Consider the following 25179-nt stretch of genomic DNA (forward strand, 5'->3'; position numbering starts at 1 on the left):
GTACTTCAAGTCAGATGTGTGTGTGCTTTGCAGAAGCTTGCTAAACACCTCATTGTGCAGAATGAATTAAAAGACCTTCATGTCTGTTCTAGCTCTCTCTGCTTATTGGCTAGGTGCACTGGGCATGAACCTAGGGATAACAGTATGATCAAAAGATGTTTTTCATATTTTTGGTTTTTGCTTGTTTATTTTTAATGCTTAGATCATTGTGACTTGTACTGAGAAATGACAGATCTTAGGGAAGGAAATATATTAGACGTAGCAAGCAGTAATGGTATCTAGCATCTTTACGCAGCTGCCCCTGGGTTGTGTCTAATTCCAAAAGTCTGTGAAAGGCTGCAGCATGGTGCAGGCAGCAAACGTATGGGCTGCTTCCCTGGCTGCCTGGGGGCTGCAGACATGGCTTAATGGGCATAAAAGCCTAACACCTGTCACGAAGAGGAGATGAGAGATGAGGGGACTTGTAATGTCAGAAGTTTTAAAGCCAAAAAGTTTTCCAGATAAGCAATATGACAGATGTTTCTATTTTATTGATAACTTGATTATTAATTATCATTGCAGTTAGGTGTTTTGCATTAAAAATAATGTAAATTTACATCTGTGGATAGCTCTTGGAGATACTCCAAGCAAAATAGTACATCCATTGCATCATCATACACTTAAACATGAGGACCTAATGATTGCTAAAAAGAACTAAGAAAGACAACCTCTGTAATACTTTCTGCTTCTGTCTTTTATAAGTAAGTTTGCATTATGTTTTAACTATAGAGTAGATTGTAAACAACTTTATCATTTTCAGGATTTGTTTTCTTTATGACCACAGTGAAGACAATACTGTGCTGTTTTGAGTACGTGGATCTTTTTGTGTAGCCTTCAAAGACAGCACTTGCTTGCTGAATCTGATGCAGATCAACTGTTCTTGAGGTCTCAATATATCACACATGGTCTTTTCATGTTTTGGGTGACTTACACAAGTTTAGATGGCAAACAACTTCAACATCTTGACATTTGAGATGGATGAGATCTCATTACAACTTGTCCGCTCTAACTACTTTGGTGGAATCTTGGGAATAAGTTTGTTTCGTTTTGAGACCTCCTCAGAACTGTATAAATGGTGATTGTTCTTAATTCTGTCTTTGATTCTGAATTCCGTAATCTTAAGTGTAGCTATCGTCTAAATAATTTCCTGCTTCACTGACCATTTTTACAGACAAAATACATTTGCTGTGAACTGTACACAATTCCAAATTTCTCCGTCATTCGATTCTGTTAATAGTTTTTAATTAATTTTGTGCTGTAAAGAAATTCATGAGGAATACAAACCTATCTGCTTTTAAAGCATAGATCTAATATACAATTTGAAAGATTTGTAATACAGACTTGGTCATCAGCAAAAAGTCACAGATGAATGATGTCTTTCTCTTGTATGTTTCTTGCATTTATCAAAATGCACAGTTTGTACATTTGCTGCATGCCTCTTCATTTGGATGCAATACTTGCCTATGGAAAAACAAAGTGCTTCAATCCAAGTTGACAAGCTAAAATCTTGAGTAAATTTTGGTGTGATTTGTAGAAACATACTTACTTTCCTTGTCTCGATTTCGCGATAAAGTTCTGATGTTTTTTCTCCTGTTCTTTCTTTTTTCTTTTTAATTTCCAGTGTTCTATTTAGGTGAGTGCTTTTAATTTTTTGAGTCTTTTCTGTTCCTCCAAGAATATTTGTCCATTGTTTTAAGAAAATACAGACTTGGGGTGCTTTTCAAAGCTTTTGTTAAGTCCAATCACATATATATATAAAATTTATTTTGCATTTCTGTGAAACTTCCATCCATGTGAAATAAAGCCATTCTGCAGATATGTCAGGTAACATTTGTTGCAGCTTTTATTTGCTGTATTATGTTGTTGAGCTTGTTTGGCTTAAGAAGCAGAAGCAGACAGATCCTACGTCATGTGATGGCTGTCCTTTTTCCTTGATTTTTTGTGCTCATCCTCCCCCACTCCCCCCCCCAAAGAAGAAATCCAAATAGTGAATGATCTGTCTTCACTTCTAGGTCCTACGTTGCCTCGACAGAATTCACAGCTTCCCTCTCAAGTACAAAATGGTCCGTCACAAGAAGAATTGGACATCCAGAGAAGGTATGGTACTGTAAGAGAACAAATTGTTCAATTAAAGAATTTAGTAACTCATCACTGATGATGAGAAAGTAAATGTCAATGACTTAAAATTACTCTGTTGCATTAGGGTAGTATTTATATGGTTGCAATTTTCAGTAATGCAGCTTTACTGTGTAAAAACTTTGTAGCTTGGTTCCTTCTTAATCTCCACACATTCAGAGATTGCAAGGATTGCTCTTACTGGATTGTCATGAAAGAATTGAAATTCAAATTGGAAATGAAAGACTTCACTGCTGTCATTTTCAGCCAGACTAATTACTTTTCCAGTGACTTAGAGCTTCAGTTTTTGAGACATGTTTATAAAGAAGAAATCAGTAAGCAAGGAAGGAACTTTTAACCTTTGGAAATAGAAAATAAGTCATCTAGTGGAACGTCAATTTTTCTTACTGGATGTGGATGCACTAAATCAAAATATTGTATGGGATAGCTTGTTCCCCTTTCTTCCATCTTAGTTCATTACCAAAAAAAAAAAGGAAACAAAAAAAAAACCCACCCCACAATCTTTATTTTCTGCTTCCAGTGTATACAGAACCTTTATTATACAGAACCTTACAGAACCAGTGTATTACAGAACCTTTAGTAGTTTAATTTTTGGCTATAGCAATATTGGTTATAGCTGTGCTGCCCTCAGGGAGAAGACTGTTCCTCTGGCCGATTGGCACTCCTCCTAGTGTAGCTGTTTTCTGTTCAACTAGAGGCCACTGGATCCTGTCCCCTGTAACATTTTTAACATGTTTATTTTTTTCCACAGTTCATTTTAATAATTAAGTATGTATCAATCATGTGGCCGAGTTCTGGGAAAAAAACTTCCTAGCTGCCATAGTCCTGCTCTCCTTTTTCAGGAGTTGGACTTGATGATCCTTATGTGTCCCTTCCAACTCAGGATATTCTATGATTCTTATTCCATTGCAATATGCGTTAGTGCGGTATGTGAAGTGTCTGGGACTAGGGTATGTGAGAAGGCAAAGTCTTCTAGGTTGGTGGTATGAGACTGGGTTGACTGAAAAACAGACCTTGGTCTGTCTTAACCATGCTGCTTGTGAAGCAATCCTGAATTATTTTACCATCAAGATACTCCCAGGAGATTAGCTGTTCCCTTCCAGAAGGGATGCTGGGAGCAGTTTAGGTCATGTGCAGTACAGATGCAGGGAACAGGGTCCTTGAATAAATAGGAAGTCACCCAGTTTGACACTGCAAATACACGTAATAGTTTTCAGTGGTAACTGAAAAAATAACTAACATGCTGGATCTAACTGGCAATGGCACTGAAGATATTTCTATTTAATATTTTTCATTTTGCTTCTTTATGTAGAGGTGAGCAGAAACAGATTGCTAATTTGGAAATGATTCATATTATATATTTGATTAATTAGCTACACACGTGTAACAAAGTATTGACATTAAAATTGGTCATGCTTGTCTTTTTCCTAGAATATATGGCACTTGTTTAATGTGAGCAGGGATCACTATCTGAAATTTACCTTGTTCAAAAATTAATATCAAGAAGCCCATTACAAATCTGTGTTTAATGTGTTTACTTCTAAACCTGCTGTCATAAAGGTCTCTTTTTGTGTCACTCTTATTTTTGACAGATTTTAAAATGTTGTTTTGATTAGCTTTTTCTGTTCCCTTCTGTTCCTTTAGAAAGTTTTATTAATTGAAATTTATAATGCTGAAATACTCTTAGAGAAGCATTGTAGATGGATGTCCCCAGAAAGAAATGCTGCCCAATGTTAAGAGCCCCGAAAGTCTCTTGAAGCTTTATGCAAGAAGGCTGTATTATTAGATGCATTCTTATGGCTTCACTTCTCATTTCATCAGTGTGCTCTACTTGTTTTCATCTAATATAACTTCCTCTTTGAAGTCTGGTCCTGTTTTTGATTTTTATTTTTTCTCAAGAAAAAGCATAGGGAACTGGCATTCCAGTATTTACTCATGTTGATAGCCACATTGTGGAAAAAACGTTGTGTCATCAAGTTGAAGACAAACACAATTTTGTTAAACCATTTCACAAATGATTCTGCAGTCTCTGTGTTACTGTAAGCATGTAGTTATAATACAGTTCAATTCTAGCTTAGAGCTTGTGCGCTCTAGAACTTAAAGACACTTAGTGTATAAATTCTAAGCTTCCAGACTGTAATAGCAATAGCCTTACTACCATAACATAGAGAGTAGTAAATAGTTTGGAAGAAAGAGGTTTATGTATGCGTTACTTGTAGCAGATCTGTAAGTGACATTTCCAGTCTCAGTAAAGATGGTGTGGGCAGAATTAAGTTCTGTAGGAAGTAGTAAGATGAGGTAGTGCAGGAGAAGGGAATGAATAAATGTTACTGTGTAGAAAGGAACGTGGAGTTGTGATTTCAGGAGAAATGTAGGCTTTGTGGAGTCTATTGCTTGTGAAATGTGTCTGTTGGGGTGAGGGTTTCTGTTTAAGATGTGGCTTTAGTAATAGCTGTCTTTTAAGTGCTGTGGTCTCTTATCCCTCCCATTAAATATACCTAAATTCAGCACTGTTTGACCAACACCTCTGTAAAAGAGTTTACGAAAATACATTTTAAGTGATTCTAAGTCCACAGACAAAAATCTGCTTAGGTTAAAAAGTGAAGTTGGTAATGGGATCCTGTGGACATCATCTAGTTCAAACTTTTGCTTGAAGTAGGGCTAATTTCAGACTTACGTGGCTTGAAGTGTCAGGGCTTTTGTAGGCACTAATAGACATATTGCCTCACAAACGTTTTGCCAAAGGAGTGACCAGTGAAGAATGACATCTTAGATCTTCAAGTGATCTGATGCTTTCCTTTGCTTTTGTAACCATTGTTCAACAATCTTGTGGAAACAGTGAATAGAAGAATTATTTCAATCATTATCAACAGAAGTGTGTCTCTTTTTGTTCTACGTTTTTTCCTTTTTAGAAAGCATTTAGATGCTTTATGTTCTGAATAAAAGTGCTAAAGTAGTACTTTTACTTCATTTTGCTGCACATGAATGTTTGCATTATTTACTGTGCATTGAATAACAGTTTATAAAGCCATTAGGACCAGATATGCAATGTAAAACACTGAGTTTTTTATGAGGCCAAGATTACATTAAATGAAATCATTTAGTTTGGTGAATTGATAAATTCATTACTTTGTTTTTAAAAACCTTAATACAGGCTGTGTGCTTTCCCTATAAAAAATAACTATGGGAGTATTTGAAGATAACTGTTATCTTCCCTTAACTTGCTCTGATTTAAATACATCAATAATAACCTTTAAAACACTTTAGCTTTGATTTTGAATACTCAAAAGTGAAATCTTTCTGTTTTCATCAGAGATATTTTTCATTTTGTCAGTGTTAGGCAATGTATAGAAATTCTACTGGCTATTAGGAAGTGAGCAATTTCACTTGACATAGGTATTTGTTAATAACTTCAGAGTTACTTAGCATTTTAAAATATATTATTAGTTCATAGCATGCCTCTGTGCTAGTCATGAATATAAATTTACCTTCTCTTCCAGCCATGGTAAATATATTGTCAGGAATATGAGTCAGAGAGTTGGTATCTAATATGATACTGAGGAATTTATTGAGTTAATATTTATAAATAACTTCAAAGTCATCACTGCTTCATAAATAAAGAGTCCAAGAACACCAGAAACAGAAAGTGTATAGATTAGGAGGAGTAATGAAGGTGTACAAGCCACCTGTTGTCTTTCAGGGACGTAATGGACCAAAAGTTGACCGATTTCTGTCGTAAGTAATCAAAAATGTTACAGGTTCTCAAAACTCAGTACCAGAATACTTGTATTTCCTGTCATTATTAAATATTTGATGTTTGCTTACAGTTTTAGATTATATCATAGATTGGTGCGATCCTATTAAATAAAGAGAACTTGGTGTGCGACGCTACTAGAAAGTAGTATTGATACGGCTTTGTTTTCATAACATCTTTTGGGAGGCTTATTAGCAGTGGATAGTAGAAGTTTGGAGACTGACAAGGTTAATGGTTTTTTATCCTTTGTAGAATGTGTTCCTTTATGCCTTTTGATAGCTTAAAAGTATTTTTGCTGAGGTTTTGCTAATCTTAATTTATAACCACCTTAAAAGGATTTATATTTTTGGTAAATTAGTATTTATTTCATATATAATTCCCGAGTTTTTTAAAATCACGTGAATTCTGATTCCTGACTTTTAAAAACACTTGGAAATACTGAAGGGAAAAAAGTGCATCCTACAATTAATAGTAATGTAGTTATATTAGTACTAATGTAGTTATAAGGGAAGGAAAGTTTATGCCCGTCACATTTTGTCCCTGATAGCCTGGCTTCTACTGTTTTTGGTATAACCCATGACCTTTCCCTAGTTAGTAGCCAGATGTATTACTTCCAATTCTCTTTAAGTTGTTTCATCTATCTGACAGTTTATTTTGAGGAAGTAGTATTTCTTTAAAGGCATACAAATTGATTAGATTATGACTATATGGTTATAATCTGAGATAGGCATGTGAATAAGATATAGTAGTTAGCTTTTTGCTTTAGGTTATAAATAATCAGTGGAATACTGCCATTACAAAGTCTATATGAAGTTTGCATTCCAGAGACGTGATCTAGGTGGAATTAAAGTTGGGTGTTTTTTTTCTTTTTTTAAAATGCATAAGCTAAGGCTAGGCTTTCTAGCCATCCGAAGTTATAACAGTATAGTTTAGTTTTCGAGTTGAGGTGGTTTCATGGGACAGCCTGAGGCTATTTGGATCTTTCTTACTTATGCATTGCATAGCAGGAAGGGAGAGAAAAGGAGATTGAAACAAAAAGACCCATCAGCATTGTTTATAGCACCCTAAAGACTTGATTTTTCTTGCCCTCAAAGTTTCTGGAAAACAGAGTTCTGGCATAATAATGACTTTTTTTAGTGCCTGTCTCATTTTTTTTAATTCAGTTTCTTCCTATTCACAGTAAAGTTTTCCTTAGTTCTGTCAAGTTTAGCTTTCAGAGATTTTACTGATTTTATGTAGAGTTAACGAGTGCAGGCTGGTTACTGTACTGAATAGCTATAGATGTTAGACAACATTGACTTGTTTAGCAGACTGAGAAGAGATCTCTTGCGTTAAGCAGTCTTTTAACTACATTGGCAAAATTACTGCCTTAATCACTGCAATTGAATATGTATGTTGCTGCAAGGATGATTCTGACAATTACGTTGAAATGTCTCTTTGAAATCTTTCTGCAAAATCTTGTTCAGTTCGTTGTTTTTTTAGTGTAAAACATGAAATTGAGATTAGAAAATGGTCTACGTTTTTCCAGATTTTTAGTTATTGTGGTTCCCTTTCCTGAAACTAACTCTATTCTGATTGTGCTAATGGAAATACCACTGAGAGGATTTGCCAATGAAAGTAGATTTTTCTACTACTGAGATTCTTAATTTTTGCTAAAATTTGATGTGCATGTTTTTCATGCAGTCTGGTTTCTGAAAGAAGTGTTCTGTTTGATCAAACCTTAAGTCTATTTAATTGTTTACCTATTATGTAAACAAAGAGCATAAATTAGACCCCTTTCTCTGTTAGAAATCCTGTATCTAATAACCTTTGGCTTGTAGTTGCGTCTTCATGTCTCTGTTGTGGTGTTTAGTAACCAGTTTTTGCTTAACTGATTAAACACTACTCTTCTCTTATTCCCTTATTTCCATTCCTCCTTCCAGGAAAGGAAGCCACCTGTGTACCAAATACTAGTATTTGGGTTATTTTAATACTAGCATACAGGAAGATTAAATTGACAGTTAAGAATTTTTGTATGCAGTGGTGATCAACATCAGGGGAACAGCTATAGTGACATCTAGATTTGATTAGTGTTTCAAGCAATTATACAATTAAAATGCCTTTACACTTAGTTTAATGCAAAACTATAAAACGTTCTTTGATGCAAACTTCAAAGAAAAAAAAGATTGAAACAGAAATGAAAGGTGAGTATTTCTAAGAATCAGAGGTCCACTACTGTTGAAACTGGGAATAATTGTCAGTTCCAGAGCATGTACTTAAACTTGCTTCATAAATCTCATACTTTTATTGAACAGTCAAACGCTGTGGATCATGTAAGTGTGGATCATCTTTCTTGTTTGTTCTATCTTGACTAGCTCTAGTCAGGGTTTCTCTGAAACAATATGCAGTATGCTTAGGTAGAGGTAGAAGTTGTCCAGACCAAGTAACACTTGAAGATGCGTTGTGGTTGTTTTTTTTGTTTTTTTTTTTTTTGTTTGTTTGTTTGTTTTGTTTTTTTTGTTTTTTTGCTTTAAAGCTAACTTGGTAAGAGTTCAATGAGTGAGAGCATATAGCAAGAGTTCAGTTTAGATGAGGTGAAGTTAAGTTGATGCAACTGAGAGCTTACGAAGTTGGGAAGAGGTTTAACCTTGATCGCTTCTGTTCAGTTATGTTACTGAAGCACCATGAGTACTTTTATTAAGACTTGTCTCAGTGGAGGCCGCCTGCATTTGGAAATGTGCAATCTATTACAAAGAAAAAAGTGTAAATCATGTCAAATTAATTATAAAATTTGTGGGCATGGTCATCCATGTACGTAAACATTAGCATGTAAGAATTGATACACATATTCAGTAGGTTTTCTTGACCATACAGGGGAGAGAGCTATGTGGCAATTACTGAATTTTAGAATGATGAATAAATTGCTAAATATTGAAGATGGAAGAGCAAGCTTAATGTTGATATTCAGATTTTATTGTAAGTTACTGAAAATTTGGAGGGCCATAGGAGGTACACCTTTTCCCTTTCTGGATTTAGGCAAGAGAAGATTAAACTAGTAGCTATGTTCAGAATAAGTGACTTGTTAAAACACTCACTTTTTGATTTCTTTCTGTAAACAGTTGTAACGGTGATAAAATTGGGTTGACTTTATCTAGTTAAATTGATGTCCAGTCGCTAGGTAGCTACTCTTGGGTAGACTATGAAAGGCTTCAGTTAGCAGCCAAGGTCACCCATGCATGTGGTGCTAGCGGCCTCCAGCTCACAGCTAAGCCTTGTGTTGCCTGCTTGCAGCCAGCTGCCCTGTTTGTTGCAGTGACTCAGTGGTGGGAGGAGAGGATCATGTGAGACGTATTCTGGTAGGTAGTGGCTGTTGGATTAGATAATGGTATCTATGCCCACATGCTTGGGCTTTCAGCATTTTACAATAAAACTCCAAATATTGCGGGCTTTTGGATGTTACTCCATATACTGAGGCATGGGTAGAGGGGCTGGTGCCAAGAGCTCAGAGGACTCCTGAAAGCACGGGCATACTAGGACTGCAGGACTGGAATGCTACTGACTTTTCTCATAGTGTGTGCCCTGACAATGCAACTTTTAAAATCAGTAAGTGTACCTGAAGTTTAACGGCCATGAAGCTTAGTTTGAAGTTTTGGTGGATCAAGTGATGGTTTTTGGTGTCTTCATTCAATACATTCCTCTTACTAATGATTTTTTTCCTCATCCATATTTTCATTGCCACTATTGTCATAGCTCTAAGCAGCTAAAACAGGGGTAGTATTCCTCTTTATCTTCCTCAGTGATTTGATGCCCTTCTTTGACACCAAGTTATTCAGCAAAGAAAGAATGGAATATGAGATTGATGTGGTCATAAATTATGAGTAATAGCTGTCAAATACTAGGTATTATCTACATGCGACTGACCTTTTTGCTCAGTGCAACAATTACTTCATTCACGTCTGTTCCTCAATATATTTTATTTTCCTGCAGGCTTTGTCTTGCCTGTTGAATTTAGATGTGATACAAAGATGCTTCTGTCTTTACTGTTCATGGAAATACCTCTGGTTTTAACGTAACTGGCTTCATGACAAACCCTTTGGGTTTGTGGATGAATTCTGTTATTCAGGTTGGTATGTTGTTGTCTTGGCACAGTTTTGTCACCTTTTTAGGAAGAATGTTAATGGCCTGGTCTCACAGCCAAGGTGAAAATACACCACTGTTAGCATCTTGAAGTTTTATGTGAATGTACAGGAAGAACTTCCATCTGAGGAAACAAGGTGACCTGTCAGAACAGACATCTATTTGGTTTCAGTAACTGTTTTAGCAATGAATTTGTTAATGTAGGTTTTTTCCTCTTGGTGCCCGTGTGACAGCAGTTCTGGTGGTGTGGTTTTTTTTAGACAGGATGAGATTTGTTTAATTCTTAGGCATCCGCTTGCTGTTTTAAGTCTTTGCACAAATGGAGACACTTTCAGTAACACTTCTACAGGTGACCAAGGTGAAAAGTGAGAAGTTCCAGAAAAGGATGGTCTCTCTATAGCCTTTAAGTCTGTTTTGACATAGAATATTTTTTCACCAGCAAATGCGAAGTTTCTTGATATAGTTGAGATCTTTGTCTTCCACTCAACTCATGTGGTAGTGGTCATCTTTTAAGAGAATTGACTGAGGCTTCAATTCTTTTGATCGGCTATATTGAAATCTTTAATGAAGGGGCCTACGGATCTCAGTCTCACACAAGCTAAGACAACCTATTTTTTTGTCAAAAAATACAGATCTCAAAGTATTAGATAATATTAATTTGGAATAATTTTGTAGTTGCCTTGTGTGATTCTGTTACTTGTTCAGCTGTAACTTGCTAAAGGCATGCTAGGAAGTGATCTTGCTCGTTTTGTTTAACATCAAGAGCTGAGATAGTAGCACTGCTTCTGAGTTGTTACTCCCTTTTATGAGCTGATTAAGTACAAACTAGGAAGGCTTTGTGTGTACCTGGGTAGGCTAACAGCAATGTTGTTTTGCTGTTCTCATGCAAGATTCTAATAACTTCCAGTAATACTGATCACTTTGACCCTTGCAGATTTTTTTCAGCAGGGATGCAATAGTGAGTATGTTGCTTGGTGCATGTTTATCCTTGTGATATTTCAAGACTGTAGTCATGCTTCTGATTCGTAGCTGATCAAAGGACAGGACGAAGTAATGCTGATGGAGTTCAGAGTCACAAGTTACTGTTACAACTATGATTCTTTCTTAATCCTCTGACTGTCCTCAGCTGGACAAAAGTGTAGGGGCAAGAAAAAGAGAAAATAACTTGCTTTAACTTTAAAAGCTGTTGGAATTTTTAAAACAACAAATAAAAACATAAAAATAACAACAAAAAACACAAAGAAGAACACACACAAAAAGAAACAAAAAAAAATCAAACCAGCATCCCCAGAGTGAAGTCTAAGGTGGTTTTGGTGTGAAACTAATTAAGATCCAAAAAGAAATAGTTTCATGACTAGGATGCATGATACAGCTGGTAGCTATTCTGAAGTTGATTATTAGTATCTAAACCAGTGTAAAAGTACCCACATTGCATATGACTGATGTGCTGTCCAGTTTTATAGCACAGTGTTAACTGTTGTTAATGTGCCTCAGCCGTTAGATTATAGTAATTCACAATTTTAGATAACTAGTCATTAGAACTAGGGGGAATGGCCTCAAGTTGCACCAGGGGAGGTTGGAAATGAGGAGACATTTCTTCTCAGAAAGAGCAGTCAGGCATTGGGATGGGTTGCCCAGGGAGGTGGTGGAGTCACCGTCCCTGGGGGTGTTCAAGGAGAGGTTGGACGTGGTGCTTAGGGACATGGTTTAGTGGGTGACATTGGTGGTAGGGGGACGGTTGGACCAGGTGATCTTGGAGGTCTTTTCCAACCTTAATGATTCTATGAATCTATAATATGCATTTCACTATAAGTTAGCATGCTGAGACACATTTGTAGTGCCTCTATGCCTAAGTCATAGAATATCCAAGTTGGAAGGGACCCACGAGGATCAAGTTCAACTCCTGGGTCCCAAAGGACCACCCAAAATATCAGACCTTGTTTCTGAGAGCGTTGTCCAAATGCCAGATGTACTCTGGTGGGTTCAGTGCTGTGACCACTGCCTTGGGAAGCCTGTTCCAGTGCCCGACCAGCCTCTAGGTGCAGAACCTTTTCCTGATACCCAGCCTGAATTGACCCTGTTGCAGTTTCAAGCTGTTCCCTTGGGTCCTAAAAAGTTGTCCTGGTTGCTAGATAGTGTGCTTTCTATGGCTGAACAATATTCATGTATTGCTTTCACAATGTTCATGAATATTCCTGTCTTTTAGATGTACCAAATCCTTGACATTTCAGAAATGCTTAAATTAGTGTGTAATGACCCTTCTTAATCTCCTAATGCTTTTGCATAATATGTTTTTTTCTCTGACAATTTTAAAATTACATTAACAAATGATAACTAAACAAAGACATGGAGTTCAATGCAAACAAATTTATCCTGGTTTTAATAAGCAAAATGAGTTCTTAATGTGTTCACGCATATTAGAACTAGTCAGTACATACGTGCATGCACATACCCCTCTCAGTAGTTAGAAAAACTTGAAATAAAGCTAACAAAAATCCCCCCTGCTGAGCCAGAGCAAACATCCATTGAGCTTAATTACTCAAACATGTTAAATGTCCTGAATACTTCCTCCTGCTGCTCTGCCATCCTCTGGGCATTTTTGGTTCTACAGCCTTTATGCCTGACACAATTTCTGCTTTCTAAGCGCCCTTACATATTTTTTTTTCTTGTGGTGGGGTTTCTTCCTTGAATCACTCTGACAAGGAGTTCTACATCTCATCTGCTTGATGTGCAAAGGTGCTCTTTTTTCTTGAGCCTTTGCAATTTTTATTAGTTGAGTTGAATCTTTCCTCCTAGATGTTGTATTAGGATGTCCTCATTGTTCAAGGTTTTAGACCTACAGTTGTCTTTTCCAGAATACAGAATTCCGGCTTATTTATTTTTTTATTGTGTGAAACTTCTTTTGGTACATTTCATCATAATGTGCCGCTCTTTGAACCTTTTCAGTTCTGCTGTTTTCCTCCCTTCTGAGATACATGAACACAAATGCAGATTAACCAATGGATTTATGAAGCAGGATAATATTTTCTATGCTGTTCTGTAGTCCTTTCTTAATGTCAAGGGTCTAGCTAATGTTTTTTGAACAGAACACTTGTATGGATATTTTAAAAGAACCCTCAGTCTTGAGTCATATTCCAGCATTTAGTCAGTCCAGCATTTTATATGTGAATTAGCAGAATTCTCCCCTTCCCCCTACATCACATCAGCTATATCCCAGTTGTTTTATTTGCCAGTTTTATTGCTTGGTTACTTGGAGTTAGAAGATCCACCTGTACTTCTTCACAATCAGTCATCATCCTTGCTATCCTAAAAAACTTAATATTAAGGAACTTAGTCTGGGACACTTCATTGTTTCTTTTCCAGCTTGCTTATGAAAATATGAAATGGCACAGTTCTTGGTATGGCTTATCACAGAACTGCCTTTGTGACGTTTCACTTCTGGGAGAAGTGACCTATGTCAAGGTTCTATTTCTGTTTTAAAAATACATATATGAAAAAGCATTTAAGTATCTTGCAGTTGCTTGATGTTTTATTAAACTCAGTGAACTGATACCTTCTAGATTCATAAACTAAATATAGCTTGAAATGGTTATAACTTAGTACCTTATCTACGTTTTAGTTTTAGGATTAACAATGTGTAGCTTCCTAGATAAAATATGCTAATTTCTGCAGAATGAATTAGAAGAAAATAAAACTAACACAGCTGTTTTAGAGTAAGTGCTGACTCTTGCTCTGAATAGCCTTTTAGATACAAACATCTGCACAAAAAAAGAGTCAAATGTGATTTAGTTGAAGTTAGACAGAAGGAAAACCCCACTTTCATCTAATAATATATATTTTTATCTGAGGGAAGGAGAGTACACAGGAAAACTAGATTTGTACGAGACATAGCAAGTAAAAATGTAATGACAAAAATATTTTTGAAGCTTAAATTTCTGTGGTTTATGTTATATTCTCTTGACGTTTTGCAGAAATCCTCTACTGGTTCCAAAAACGTATCAGTCAATTAAAAGACCTTTTGGTGGACTTGAAATGCTAAAAATCAAGCATTTAACGAAATGAGTTGTAGCTCTAATTTCTTAGTTACTGCTCCTACGACTTTGTTTTAAGTGAGAACAGTAGCAGGCAGAAGAACTGATGCAGAAGCAGAACTATTTTGCAGCTTCTGAGGATGTTGGGTAACGTTTTCAGTATGGAAGAGTCCTTCTGCTGTACATAACTGGGGCTTAATTGCTTTTAGCAATTAACAAATTGTCAACATTTCAGTGTGGGATTTCTTTTTATTTTTTAAAGAATACTGGTATGAAATAGGATGGATTTGAATAATAACAGTGCATGGGCTGGCGTTTCCATTTCTGCAAGTAAAACCTAAGAATGAATAGGAGTGAACTAGCTGAAGTTCCCTGTGTTTTCAGGCATGTGTAAAACTAGGTGTGTAATGCGGGATTACCAATGACCTTTCTAAATAAAAGCAGTATATAGAAAATATATCTAATGCATTAAGGTGTCAAAATTTAGGTCTCCTTTTTGCTTTTATAGTTAAAAGCTGGCTGAGTTTCATATTTGTTGAGAAGCTACCTTCAGCTTGCAGCTGAAGTGCAGCAGAAAAGTTTGTGTGCTTAATACACAAGTTTTTATTTTTAAATGCAATGATTTAAAAAAAAAAAAAAAAAGCAGATGATAACTGACGTGTTTTTTCAGTGATAGATACTGGTAAGATCGTAGCAGCCACAGCTTTGAGGAGGATGTACCTAATTCTTCTTTTAGTAGTGAGCTCTCCCAAGAGATGAAGAAGCTTTGAAAATCAAAAAGCTGTATTTTAGCTGACTAGAATCATGCATCTTATCTGACTGTTAAAAAACAAATAGAGAAAATATATATTAAAATAAATAAAAAATAGGGTTATATATAGCTTTTTCTGCTATTTTGTGTGGGAAATTCCTTTCTTCCATTCAACCTAATGGCAACAAATTCTTAAAGAACAACAATAACAACAAACACCCAACTTCTTGCCCCTAGAAAATTGTTGCCTTTGCATGGTTGTTTACTTGATTTCTTCCTCTCCACATTTTCCCCCACTCTGCTTTCCTTCACAATGACTCCTAAGGGCTGGAAACCCTGCCAGCTCCCAGCAGGGTTTCTCTGTCTGCTGCACCCTATTTTTTTTAATGATCATGTCTAGTTTTCCCCTGAAGTTTTTCTTCAGTTTTCTCAACTCCCGTTTTGATGAGACTTCAGCGTGTTTAGTCAGAAAGCGGAGAGGCATGTATAAAGTATGCACTTTGCTTCTGTCAAATTTGGATAAATACTAGCCGACTAATTTATGTGAAAGATCTGATGTGTTTTTTTGATGGGTATTTGTGATATTGCTATTTCAGTGTTTTTATTCACTGCTTCAAGTATAAAATACCATGCAAAGAACAAATGTAACTCCATATCCCAAACTCACGAGATTGCATCAGTGAGTGAATTATCAGCAATAGCTTTCTATTACTACCTCTTGAAAGCTGTCTTTCCTCCTAACCAATTTAATATTGTGAAACTGGGTATATGAGTCTTTTTACTGTAAATGTAATACACCTGTTATCCAGCTCCAAAAAATAACGTGTACAGTTTAGAATTTTATGTAGGTGCAAATGCCGTGTTTTTGTTCTCACAGTTGCAAAGACTGTTCATTGTTTTATCTTTTTGTCCTCTAACAGTTATTTAATATTCTTGGTTTTAACTTTGCAGCTTAGTCTTTTCTTTTTTTTCCATGATTATAGACAGTTGCAAGAGCAACAAAGGCAAAAAGAGCTGGAACGAGAGAGGCTGGATCGTGAACGAATGGAACGGGAGAGACTGGAGAGAGAAAGGCTAGAAAGGGAGAGACTTGAAAGAGAGCGCCTTGAACAGGAACAACTGGAGCGAGAACGGCAAGAAAGGGAACGGCAAGAGCGCCTAGAAAGGGAGAGACAGGAAAAGGAGAGGCAGGATCGAGAAAGACTTGAACGACTTGAACGGGAAAGGCAAGAAAGAGAACGGCAAGAGCAGTTGGAAAGGGAACAATTGGAATGGGAAAGAGAGAGAAGAATTTCAAATGCTGGTAAGAATTTCAAAACTGAGTTTGTTCAAGTACCATACTCTTCGTGTTTGGGTAATGGCGTGGGAGGCGACAAACAAGGGCAGTGAGTATAGCTGTGCAAGAGCAGTCAGTATATAACTTGTTTGGTGGAATTGCTTTCTTTCTTATGGCAAGAAGTCCAAGATGACTTTCCTGTCATAATTTTCCACTAATGGTGAAATAGAACATAAAAATATTTGTTTGCTCCATTGCTTTACTTCCTGATTTCATGAAGAACTTGAATTGTATTGGGCACCTCCAGCATTGGTTAAAGTATGAGTTAAAATTTCTAAATATTTTGTTGTTGTTTACTCTATTAAACAAGATGTATTCTCATCAGATAATTTGACAAAACTAGCTTGAATATGTTTACGTAGAGGGTATGTATCTAAGTAAGGTGAAGTAATAGTGTGAGAAATGCCTTTCAGTATGAACTTTTGCTTCACTTATGATCGTAGTGAATTACAGTGAAAAGTATTATATGAATTTGTAGATAAGATAATACACTGCCTTTAGAAGTGTGTCCAGTGATGATTAGAAGCCCTTTCCCTTAGCTAATGTAATGAAACACTAGTCAAGCACTTCATCTTTTAGTAACAAACTCAATTTAAATAAGAAGTCATCTTGTGGTAAAAGTCAGAGTATGCTATGTAACAAACTAGTCACTTTAGAAAAGAGGATTTTATTGGTAGATTTATTCCAGCTACTTTGAAGTTCGTGATGGAGCTTATTCTAGGGAAGAGAGATAATGCTGCCTGTGTTAACAATTCTACTAATAAAATATTGTACCAAATGTTAAGATCACTACACTTGCTTGCAATTTGCAACAAAACAAGAAGATAAAAGCTGATAAGACTGATTAATCAACCCTGTATCTAACCATCTCACAGATGGGATTTGAGAAAACTTATCCTAGAACATATTTGTAAATTCAAATGTTGGCACAAAAATGGTTGGTAAAATTTAAGCAGCTGTTGATAATATATAAAACTTTCCTAACAGTATTTCACTTGTGCCTAATCCTCTGGTACTAACTGTAGTCTACATTTATACATTTTGTTTGAATGCTGGTTTTGTTGCTTCATTAGCTCCCTTTTTCTCTTTCTCCTTTTTTTATCCTGCCTTTGCTGCTGCTTTCCATCTTCTGTCCAGCTCCATCTTTCGACAACTCCCCGTATAGCACTCCACTTCCTGAATACTCCAGTTGCCAGCCTCCTTCAGCACCTCCTCCATCATATGCAAAAGCAGTCTCAGCACCAATGTCAGAGTCCACATCGGAGTATGCTGTAGTGACTTCTGCACCACCGACTTCCACTCCCCCTACACCGCCTCTAAGGCACTCTGCATCACGTTTTGCTACATCTTTAGGCTCAGCTTTCCACCCTGTTCTTCCCCATTATGCTACGGTTCCTCGTCCACTGAACAAAAGTTCTCGGCCCCCTTCTCCTGTGAATGCCCCAGCGACGTTGCCTCCAAATACAAAGCCTGTTGCTTGGTCTGCGCCCAGTTTTGCTCCCCTTCCCCCATCACCTCCAGTAATGATAAGCAGTCCACCAGGCAAAGCTACTGGTCCAAGACCTGTCCTCCCAGTGTCAGCTTCTAATCCAGCGACCCAAATGCCTACATCTCCCACAGCTCCTAATGGGCTTTCTGAAAATGTGACTTATCCAGTTCCTTCGCCTACCTCAGGTCCAACTCCACCTCCGCCACCTCCTCCCCCACCACTGCCTTCCTTTCCACCTCTGTCACTCTCTGGACCTCAAGCTTCTCCTTCTCCAAACTCCCCTAATGCCTCGACTCCCTCATCCAAGCCTAGTGTTCTCCCTTCTCCCTCTGCAGCTACCCCTGCCTCTGTTGAGAACTCTCTAAACTCTGTGCTGGGAGACTCCTCTGCTTCTGAGCCAGTCTTGCAGGCAGCCTCTCAGCCGATTGAACCTACGACCCAGCAGGGTAAGGCTTTCTGTTATTGCTACTAATTCACTAATCAGTAATGCAGTCAAAAACAATTTGTATCAAAGCCCTTAACTGCTCCGAAGAATTAACAAAACGCTTCAAAAGTTGCAGTGATCTTAATACCACAACGAAATACCATCTGGAAACTGGTAAGGGAGAAGAGCCAGAGTTCTGTGGTCTGTCATAAGTAAAATTCTGGTTTCTTAAGCTCTCATCTGTTGAGAACAGAGCTTGTCAAATACTTGCTTGGTAAATCTTGCACTGTTAGTTTATTGGGACCATTGCATTAATAGGCAGCATTGTTAGTTTCCTAATGGCAGGTGAAGCAGGAGTACGTGTATGTGGCTTTAGACGTATGACCTTAAGTAAGGAATAATTTGAACCACTTTGATACTCACAAAGTAGCTTAAAATTTAGAAGGTGGTGCATAACAATTACAGCATTTCTTTCTGGACAGTGTTCATTTTGAGGTGTGTGCTGTATGCGCACGCACGTAAGGCGATTGATTGGTCTTTCTGTGGTGTTCTACCAGAATAGATTAAAAAGTTTCAGTATAAAAAAAAAAAAAAGACAAAGTTAGTTTAAGCAGATGACAGTCTTAACGGACACTCTACCAATGTGATATAAATGTGTTTCACATGGATGTAAATGTCTTTGTTAACCTGAATCCTGTTTTATAGTGACTTAATAGATTTAGGTCTTATGTATATAAGACTGCAGTAGCTTAGCTAAGGGTTTTGGGTAGAGGGGATCCAGGGGGATAAGTAGAATGTAGCTTCATCACACAAGCCATGCAGAGTAGATCCTATTTATACATGTGTTGCATTAAGTTGAGCTACTCTGTGGTTGAGTAGAAATAGGATGAGTGGTCTTGTTTTTTTTTATGGAATAAAAGCATGCATTTCAATGGTGAGTAATCACTAGAGAGTTTAAAATGCTTCTAAACTTACTCAAGGGTTAGCATGATAGGAAACCAGGGAGGCTTTCGAATGAAATTCCTGCCTTTAGAGATGGCTTAAGGTGGTTGCTGACTTCCACTAGCTTATATCAGTTCTGTAGTCAAGCAAGGGAATAGAGTTGATGTGTGGGGCTGTTTTCTTAATCACAATTCCTGAAATTGTTCCTATAATAAACACTTCGGCTGCTGCATTAAACATCCGAATATTCTTTCTTTAAAACAAACTTTGTACTGCATATCTGTACTGTAAAAGATTAAAGGAATTCATAAATAAATGGAAGAGCTTGTCCTCGTCAGGTTGAAATGTCAGTCTTCTAACTCACTAATTAGTGTTTGTGTGTAATTATTAAAGTTAATTCCTGTGATGTTTTTTGGAGGAAAGACTTATTCAGGCTTATAAATTGGTGTTGGAACTCGAACACTTGCAGGGTGCAGATGCTTGGGTGGTGTGTTAAATGCTCATAGATACAATGAGGAGTCACTTTTTACTTAGCACCATTTTGATAAGTAATTTTTTTCTTCTGCAGTTTGATACTTGTACATTACTTGACTCTAAAAGCTTTGCTTGCTTCCCTTCTGAAGGTTCTTGGCTGCAACACAAAACCGAACTGAAGGGTTATTGTATTTAAATGGCTCTGAAATTCTGGTCTCTTACAGCGTACTATATAATACTTTTAGTGCATTTAATAAGAATGTTCTCCCCTGCTGAAACTTGGAGTGTTCTCTTGCCTACAGAAAGGACACTTACCGGTATTAACTTCTCTTACACAGAGAAAATGAACCTGTGTTTCGAGAGAGAATAAGGCCTTTCCTTTCAAAATCCTTAATATTGTCCTTTTTTTCTCTTTGATACTAGGTGTTGTCCAAGGACCACCTGCACCTCCTCCCCCACCCCCGTTGCCCCCTGGCCCTGCTCAGTCTTCGGCAGCAGCCCCACCTCCTCCAGGCCCACCACCACCACCTCCACTTCCACCTTCAGGGCCTCCGCCGCCACCACCACCACCTCCTCTTCCTAGCCAAGTACCTGCTGTTCCCCTCCCACCTCCTGCTCCCCCCCTTCCTGCCTCTGGATTTTCCGTTGGATTTATGTCTGAAGAAAATCGCCCTCTAACTGGACTAGCAGCTGCACTTGCTGGAGCCAAACTTAGGAAAGTGTCACGGGTAAATGCAACTATTGTTTTTTTTCTGATTTCTGTTTCTAAATTATGTGTTCCTGAACTGACTGTAGTTTTTGTTTCAGATTAATAGCCCTGTAAAATACATTTTGGATAGGCATAATTCGTTATTTAAAAAGTTACAGGTGGTGCTGCTACAGTCTTTATACAATTGTTTCTTTCTACTATGTGAGCTTTGCTTATTTCATTGTCAACTATAACTGTTTGCATGTACACTGTTACTTTGTGTATTGCAAAGGGTGAAGACTCCTCCAGTTCAAGTGGAGGAGGAGGCTCTGCTCCATCTAAAACAGACAGTGGCCGTGGAAATGGGCCACTTCCCCTGGGAGGCAGTGGCTTGATGGAAGAAATGAGTGCCCTGCTGGCCAGGAGGTAAGTGGCTGTTTCTGTGCTGTAGCTGCTCTTAGAGGTAAGATTCTTGGTGTCTGTTTTCAGCTGGCTAAGGATCAAACAAACATCTGCTTGCTCAGTGGTTGCTTTGTGAAGTTGATAACATTTTGTGAATAGCCATTTTTACTTGAGTATAATCGAGTACTTTTCTTCTGTGTAATTCTTTGTGCAGCGGTAGGGAATGTAAACTTCAAAAGGATAAGGAATCCCAAAATCATTTGGAAAAGAGGGCTTTGTCAATGAAAGCATTCTGAAAGTACTTTAACACTTATATTTAGTTATCTAGATAACAAGCTGTATGTATCCTTAATTATAGTGAACAGCAGTCTTTCATCTTAAAGCCATGATGATCTTGGTAACTTTTGTTTCTGCTTATAGGAGAAGAATTGCTGAAAAGGGATCAACAGAACCAGACCAGAAAGAAGACAAGACCGTGAGTTGAGAAATTTTATCTAAGTCAAGTTACTCGATGCTTGAAAAAGATTCTAATGATGTCATGGAAATTATTTATACTTTACCATACTTATATACATATCTTCTATTTTGTGAAGGTTATATTGTTTGTTCACTTACTGCATAAAATTGAGCAGAACTATTAAGTCTCTGTTTTTTTTAAAAAAAAAAAAAAAAGAATTAAATATTTGAACAGTTGAGATTCATTTACTAGGTTCACAAGAGTCAAAGGTGTGTTTTTTCTCTCTGCCCCTCACCCCTGTCTTTATTCTTCCTTCCTTTCTCTTCCCTGTTAATCAGGAAGAATCAGAGTCTTCAACTTCTAAGGCATCTTCAACAAGCACACCTGGTAAGTAGCATAGGTTTGTGAACTCTGACTCTAATGCTAAAATTTAATGATGAATCTCAATAAGCTGTGTTAAATTTTGGAGTCTGGCTCTTAGTCCTTGATTACAACCTGACATTTTACTGTAGAATGGTTCTGGGTTCAGAAATGTTTCAGAAGGCAGCAGATAAAAACATCTACTGAAGCACTATACCAAATGCACTGTCCTCTTGTGTCGAACCTGTGGAGCTGATGCATGGAAACAGCTGACAGCGAATGTGAAAGCAAGCTGTCTTTGTCATTACAAGACACGAGCTGTTGCAGTAGTTTGTTTCCTTCAAGTCAGGCATAGAAAACTGTCGGTCAGATGTAAACGGTTACCACTTAGCTCAGTAAGGATTCGCTTGTGTAAATGTCTCTTCTAAATCAGTAGAAGTGCGCAGTGCAGAAATTCTTTAAGCATTAATTCCTCTGCTGATGTATGACTGTGGCGGAGTTAGGAGCTGTGTAGTATGCACTTCTGCTGCAGTCAGTAAGGAAAGCTTTTGTATCACCAGTTCTGTAGTCGATCAGTGTGTATTATCAGCATGCATATGTATTCATACTGTAAATACTTGTATTACAAAACTTGGCTGACACTTAGGACTGTTTTTTTCTTGTACTTCAGTAGTACCTTCCTGAATGTTAGCTTCCTAGGCCCCCTCTTACCCTGTGCATAGTGGGGACAGTGTGCAGTTTGTCATCCCAAGAGATGCTGCTTCCCCTCTGGAAGCAGAGGGGAAAAAGGAAAATGGCTGGGTAATGAACACACCAATGTTCAGTATGTTTTAGCTTTCTCTGATTGCTTTCCCATGTGTGTGTTTCTTCACTACATGATTCAGCCACTTGAAGTTTTGCAGGTCTTACTGTTGAAAGCCATTGCTGTAGGGCAATCAAGTTCTGGGTAAACACTAGCTGTGGGATAAAATGAAACAGGGAGCTAGGTGTGTCTTAATGGAAATAATGGAAAAGCTGTTACTATTGAGATAAAGCAGGTCATTTAAAGAAATTGGATTGCAAGGCAATAAATGACTTATCGTTTTCCATCCTTTTTTTCTTCAGAGTTTGCTTTGTTCTATTAACATGGAGATGATGCTAGCATTGGGTAAATGTCTGCTTTTTGGGATGCTTCTCCTAATAATATAGGACAAAAAGAGGGAAATCAAGAACAGTGGAAAGAAATAAAGTAGTTCCTTTGGTTGGTAGTTGTGATGAGAAGCGTCTTTGAACTTAAATGTCAAATGCACCTGGAGATTAGTCTTTCATTAGAAGAGAGATTCCACCTCATTTCTTGATGATGTAAAATGTTTTGATAATGCTGTGCATCATCATTGGAGCATGTCTTTAAGATGTTTAAGAGGAATATTTGGCATATTAGGTAGAGGCCAGGTCAAAAATTCAAAAAATTATTGCAATAATGTACTACAGTGCAAGTATAATAAGCAGGCGGTTTTCAAATGTGCTATTTTAGGGGCCTAGAAAAAACTTATGCTATGTGTATAGGTGGTGTTACTAGACAAGGATGAAATGCAGAAACTTTCAGTGAGATACTCAGGAATAAGGATCCTAAATAGTTAGGGAGAAATACATCTACCTTTTGGAACAACAGATGTATTGTTACTATCATAAATTTAAATTTGATGACTTTGCCATCTGTCTGTCCCCATTCCCTCGCATCAAAGTATTTGTCATGCTACAGAAGCATTCTGTTCTCAGGAGAGGAGCCTTTGGAGAAAGGGTTGAACTACACAGTTGGGGATTGGTGAGGGGACGAGAACGTCATGGTGGCAAGTGTGGTGGTAAAGGTTACCTTTCCAGAGGAACCAATTCTCTGAGGTGATGATATTCCAAGAATGGAAAAACCTACCTACATGGCTGCCAAAAAGTAGGAATTTAGTTAAGAGTAATATGTGTAAGGAAGGAAAAGTGTTTTCCTTGCTTGTTTGACTTGAGAAGGACAGGTGGAAACATCAGGGCTGTCAAGTGAGGAGTTGAATTATTACAATTATTATTAAAATACTGAATCTGATGTATAATAATACCAAAATGAGGATGAATCTTTTCTTAGCCCTGTATGAGGCAGTCCGAGTGGTGTTCTTTTTTCAATTCTGTGTTGTTGAATGAGAAATGATGATTTGTGAGCTGTGGTGTTTCTTAGAGGCCCTATGTAGCATTGCTTTCTATAGATAGACATCTGATAGTTTTATAAGAAGTATGCTGAGCAATCTGAGTGGTGGATCTGTCGTGACAAAGCTTCTAGTGTTGTTTTGAGCAGGCTGCTAAAATATTAAACAATTAGTCTTTGTTCAGTTACAGGATATCAATGCTTGGTCTAGTTGTGTAACTATGTATAATTGCCATTAATAATATGATTCAAATTGTTATGCAGGGACTAGCTAGCATTTACGTCTTACTTCGATGTTAAGTTTACCCTTTCTATGTGCTGTGAACTACCAGTGTTCCAGATTCTTTGTCAGGAGGAGTATGATGTTGAAAGGGGAGACATTTCTTCTGGTCTCCTTGAGTTTATTTTTATTTCAGCTCTGTTAAGAAGCTATGCACTTTCTCTCCTCTTGTGCTTACAAGGAGAGCTATGGCACGATTGCGTAGACCTGTTAAGTCCTATGCAAATGGCGTATTCCTTTTAGGGGAAGAAACACACAGTTACATAAAGTTAAATAAAATGTAACTTAAAACATGTTAGGTAATATAAACAAAGCAAGCTCAAAAACGTAGAATAGACAACAATAGATAAAGTTCAACAAGGCCAAGTAAGTTCAACAAGGCCAAGTGCCGGGTCCTGCACCTGGGGAGCAACAACCCCAAGCAGCGCTACAGGCTGGGAGATGAGTGGCTGGAAAGCTGCCTGGCGGAGAAGGACCTGGGAGTATTGGTTGATAGTCGGCTGAATACGAGCCAGCAGTGTGCCCAGGTGGCCAAGAAGGCCAACAGCATCCTGGCCTGCATAAGAAGCAGCGTGGCCAGCAGGGCTAGGGAAGTGATTGTCCCCCTGTACTCGGCTCTGGTGAGGCCGCACCTCGAGTACTGTGTTCAGTTTTGGGCCCCTCGCTACAGGAAGGACATGGACGTGCTCGAGCGAGTCCAGAGAAGGGCGACCAAGCTGGTGAGGGGTCTGGAGAACAAGTCTTACGAGGAGCGGCTGAGGGAGCTGGGCTTGTTCAGCCTGGAGAAGAGGAGGCTCAGGGGCGACCTTATCGCTCTCTACAGTTACCTTAAAGGAGGCTGTAGAGAGGTGGGGGTTGGTCTGTTCTCCCACGTGCCTGGTGACAGGACGAGGGGGAATGGGCGAAAGTTGCGACAGGGGAGTTTTAGGTTGGATGTTAGGAAGTACTTCTTTACCGAAAGGGTTATTAAGCATTGGAACAGGCTGCCCAGGGAGGTGGTGGAGTCACCATCCCTGGAGGTCTTTAAAAGACGTTTAGATGTAGAGCTTAGCGATATGGTTTAGTGGAGGACTTAGTGTTAGGTCGGAGGTTGGACTCGATGATCTTGAGGTCTCTTCCAACCTAGAAATCTGTGATACTGTGACAACAGACGTGAAACCTGAATAATTTTGCTGTTTCAGCTATATAGTAATTATGGTGGTTGAGCAAGCTGCAGCCATGGCAAAAAAATTCTCAGATGATTTTGCAAATACAGCTAAAAATTCCAAGACTGGACAAATCCGGAAGCCTTGTATAGTAAAGTAATAAAGCTTGAGACCTATTACTAGCATTG

At 37.9% G+C, this 25179-nt stretch overlaps 1 protein-coding gene across 6 annotated transcripts in view; it reads left to right on the forward strand.

Moving 5' to 3' along the window:
• Positions 1–25179, forward strand: part of ENAH (ENAH actin regulator) — a 97989-nt gene that overhangs the window by 57767 nt on the left and 15043 nt on the right. For 2 of the 6 annotated variants that reach the window (XM_083828490.1, XM_083828491.1), the window contains exons 4-10: positions 2052–2136; positions 15811–16130; positions 17301–18098; positions 19916–20220; positions 20473–20606; positions 21003–21057; positions 21378–21426. In XM_083828490.1, coding sequence (XP_083684616.1) covers positions 2052–2136; positions 15811–16130; positions 17301–18098; positions 19916–20220; positions 20473–20606; positions 21003–21057; positions 21378–21426 — 1746 coding nt within the window. The remainder of the gene's footprint in view (positions 1–2051; positions 2137–15810; positions 16131–17300; positions 18099–19915; positions 20221–20472; positions 20607–21002; positions 21058–21377; positions 21427–25179) is intronic. The other 4 variants (XM_083828492.1, XM_083828493.1, XM_083828494.1 and 1 more) reach the window with 2 other exon arrangements.

The sequence above is a fragment of the Anser anser genome (assembly GCF_964211835.1).
Source record: "Anser anser genome assembly, chromosome: 3".
NCBI classification, from domain to species: domain Eukaryota; kingdom Metazoa; phylum Chordata; class Aves; order Anseriformes; family Anatidae; genus Anser; species Anser anser.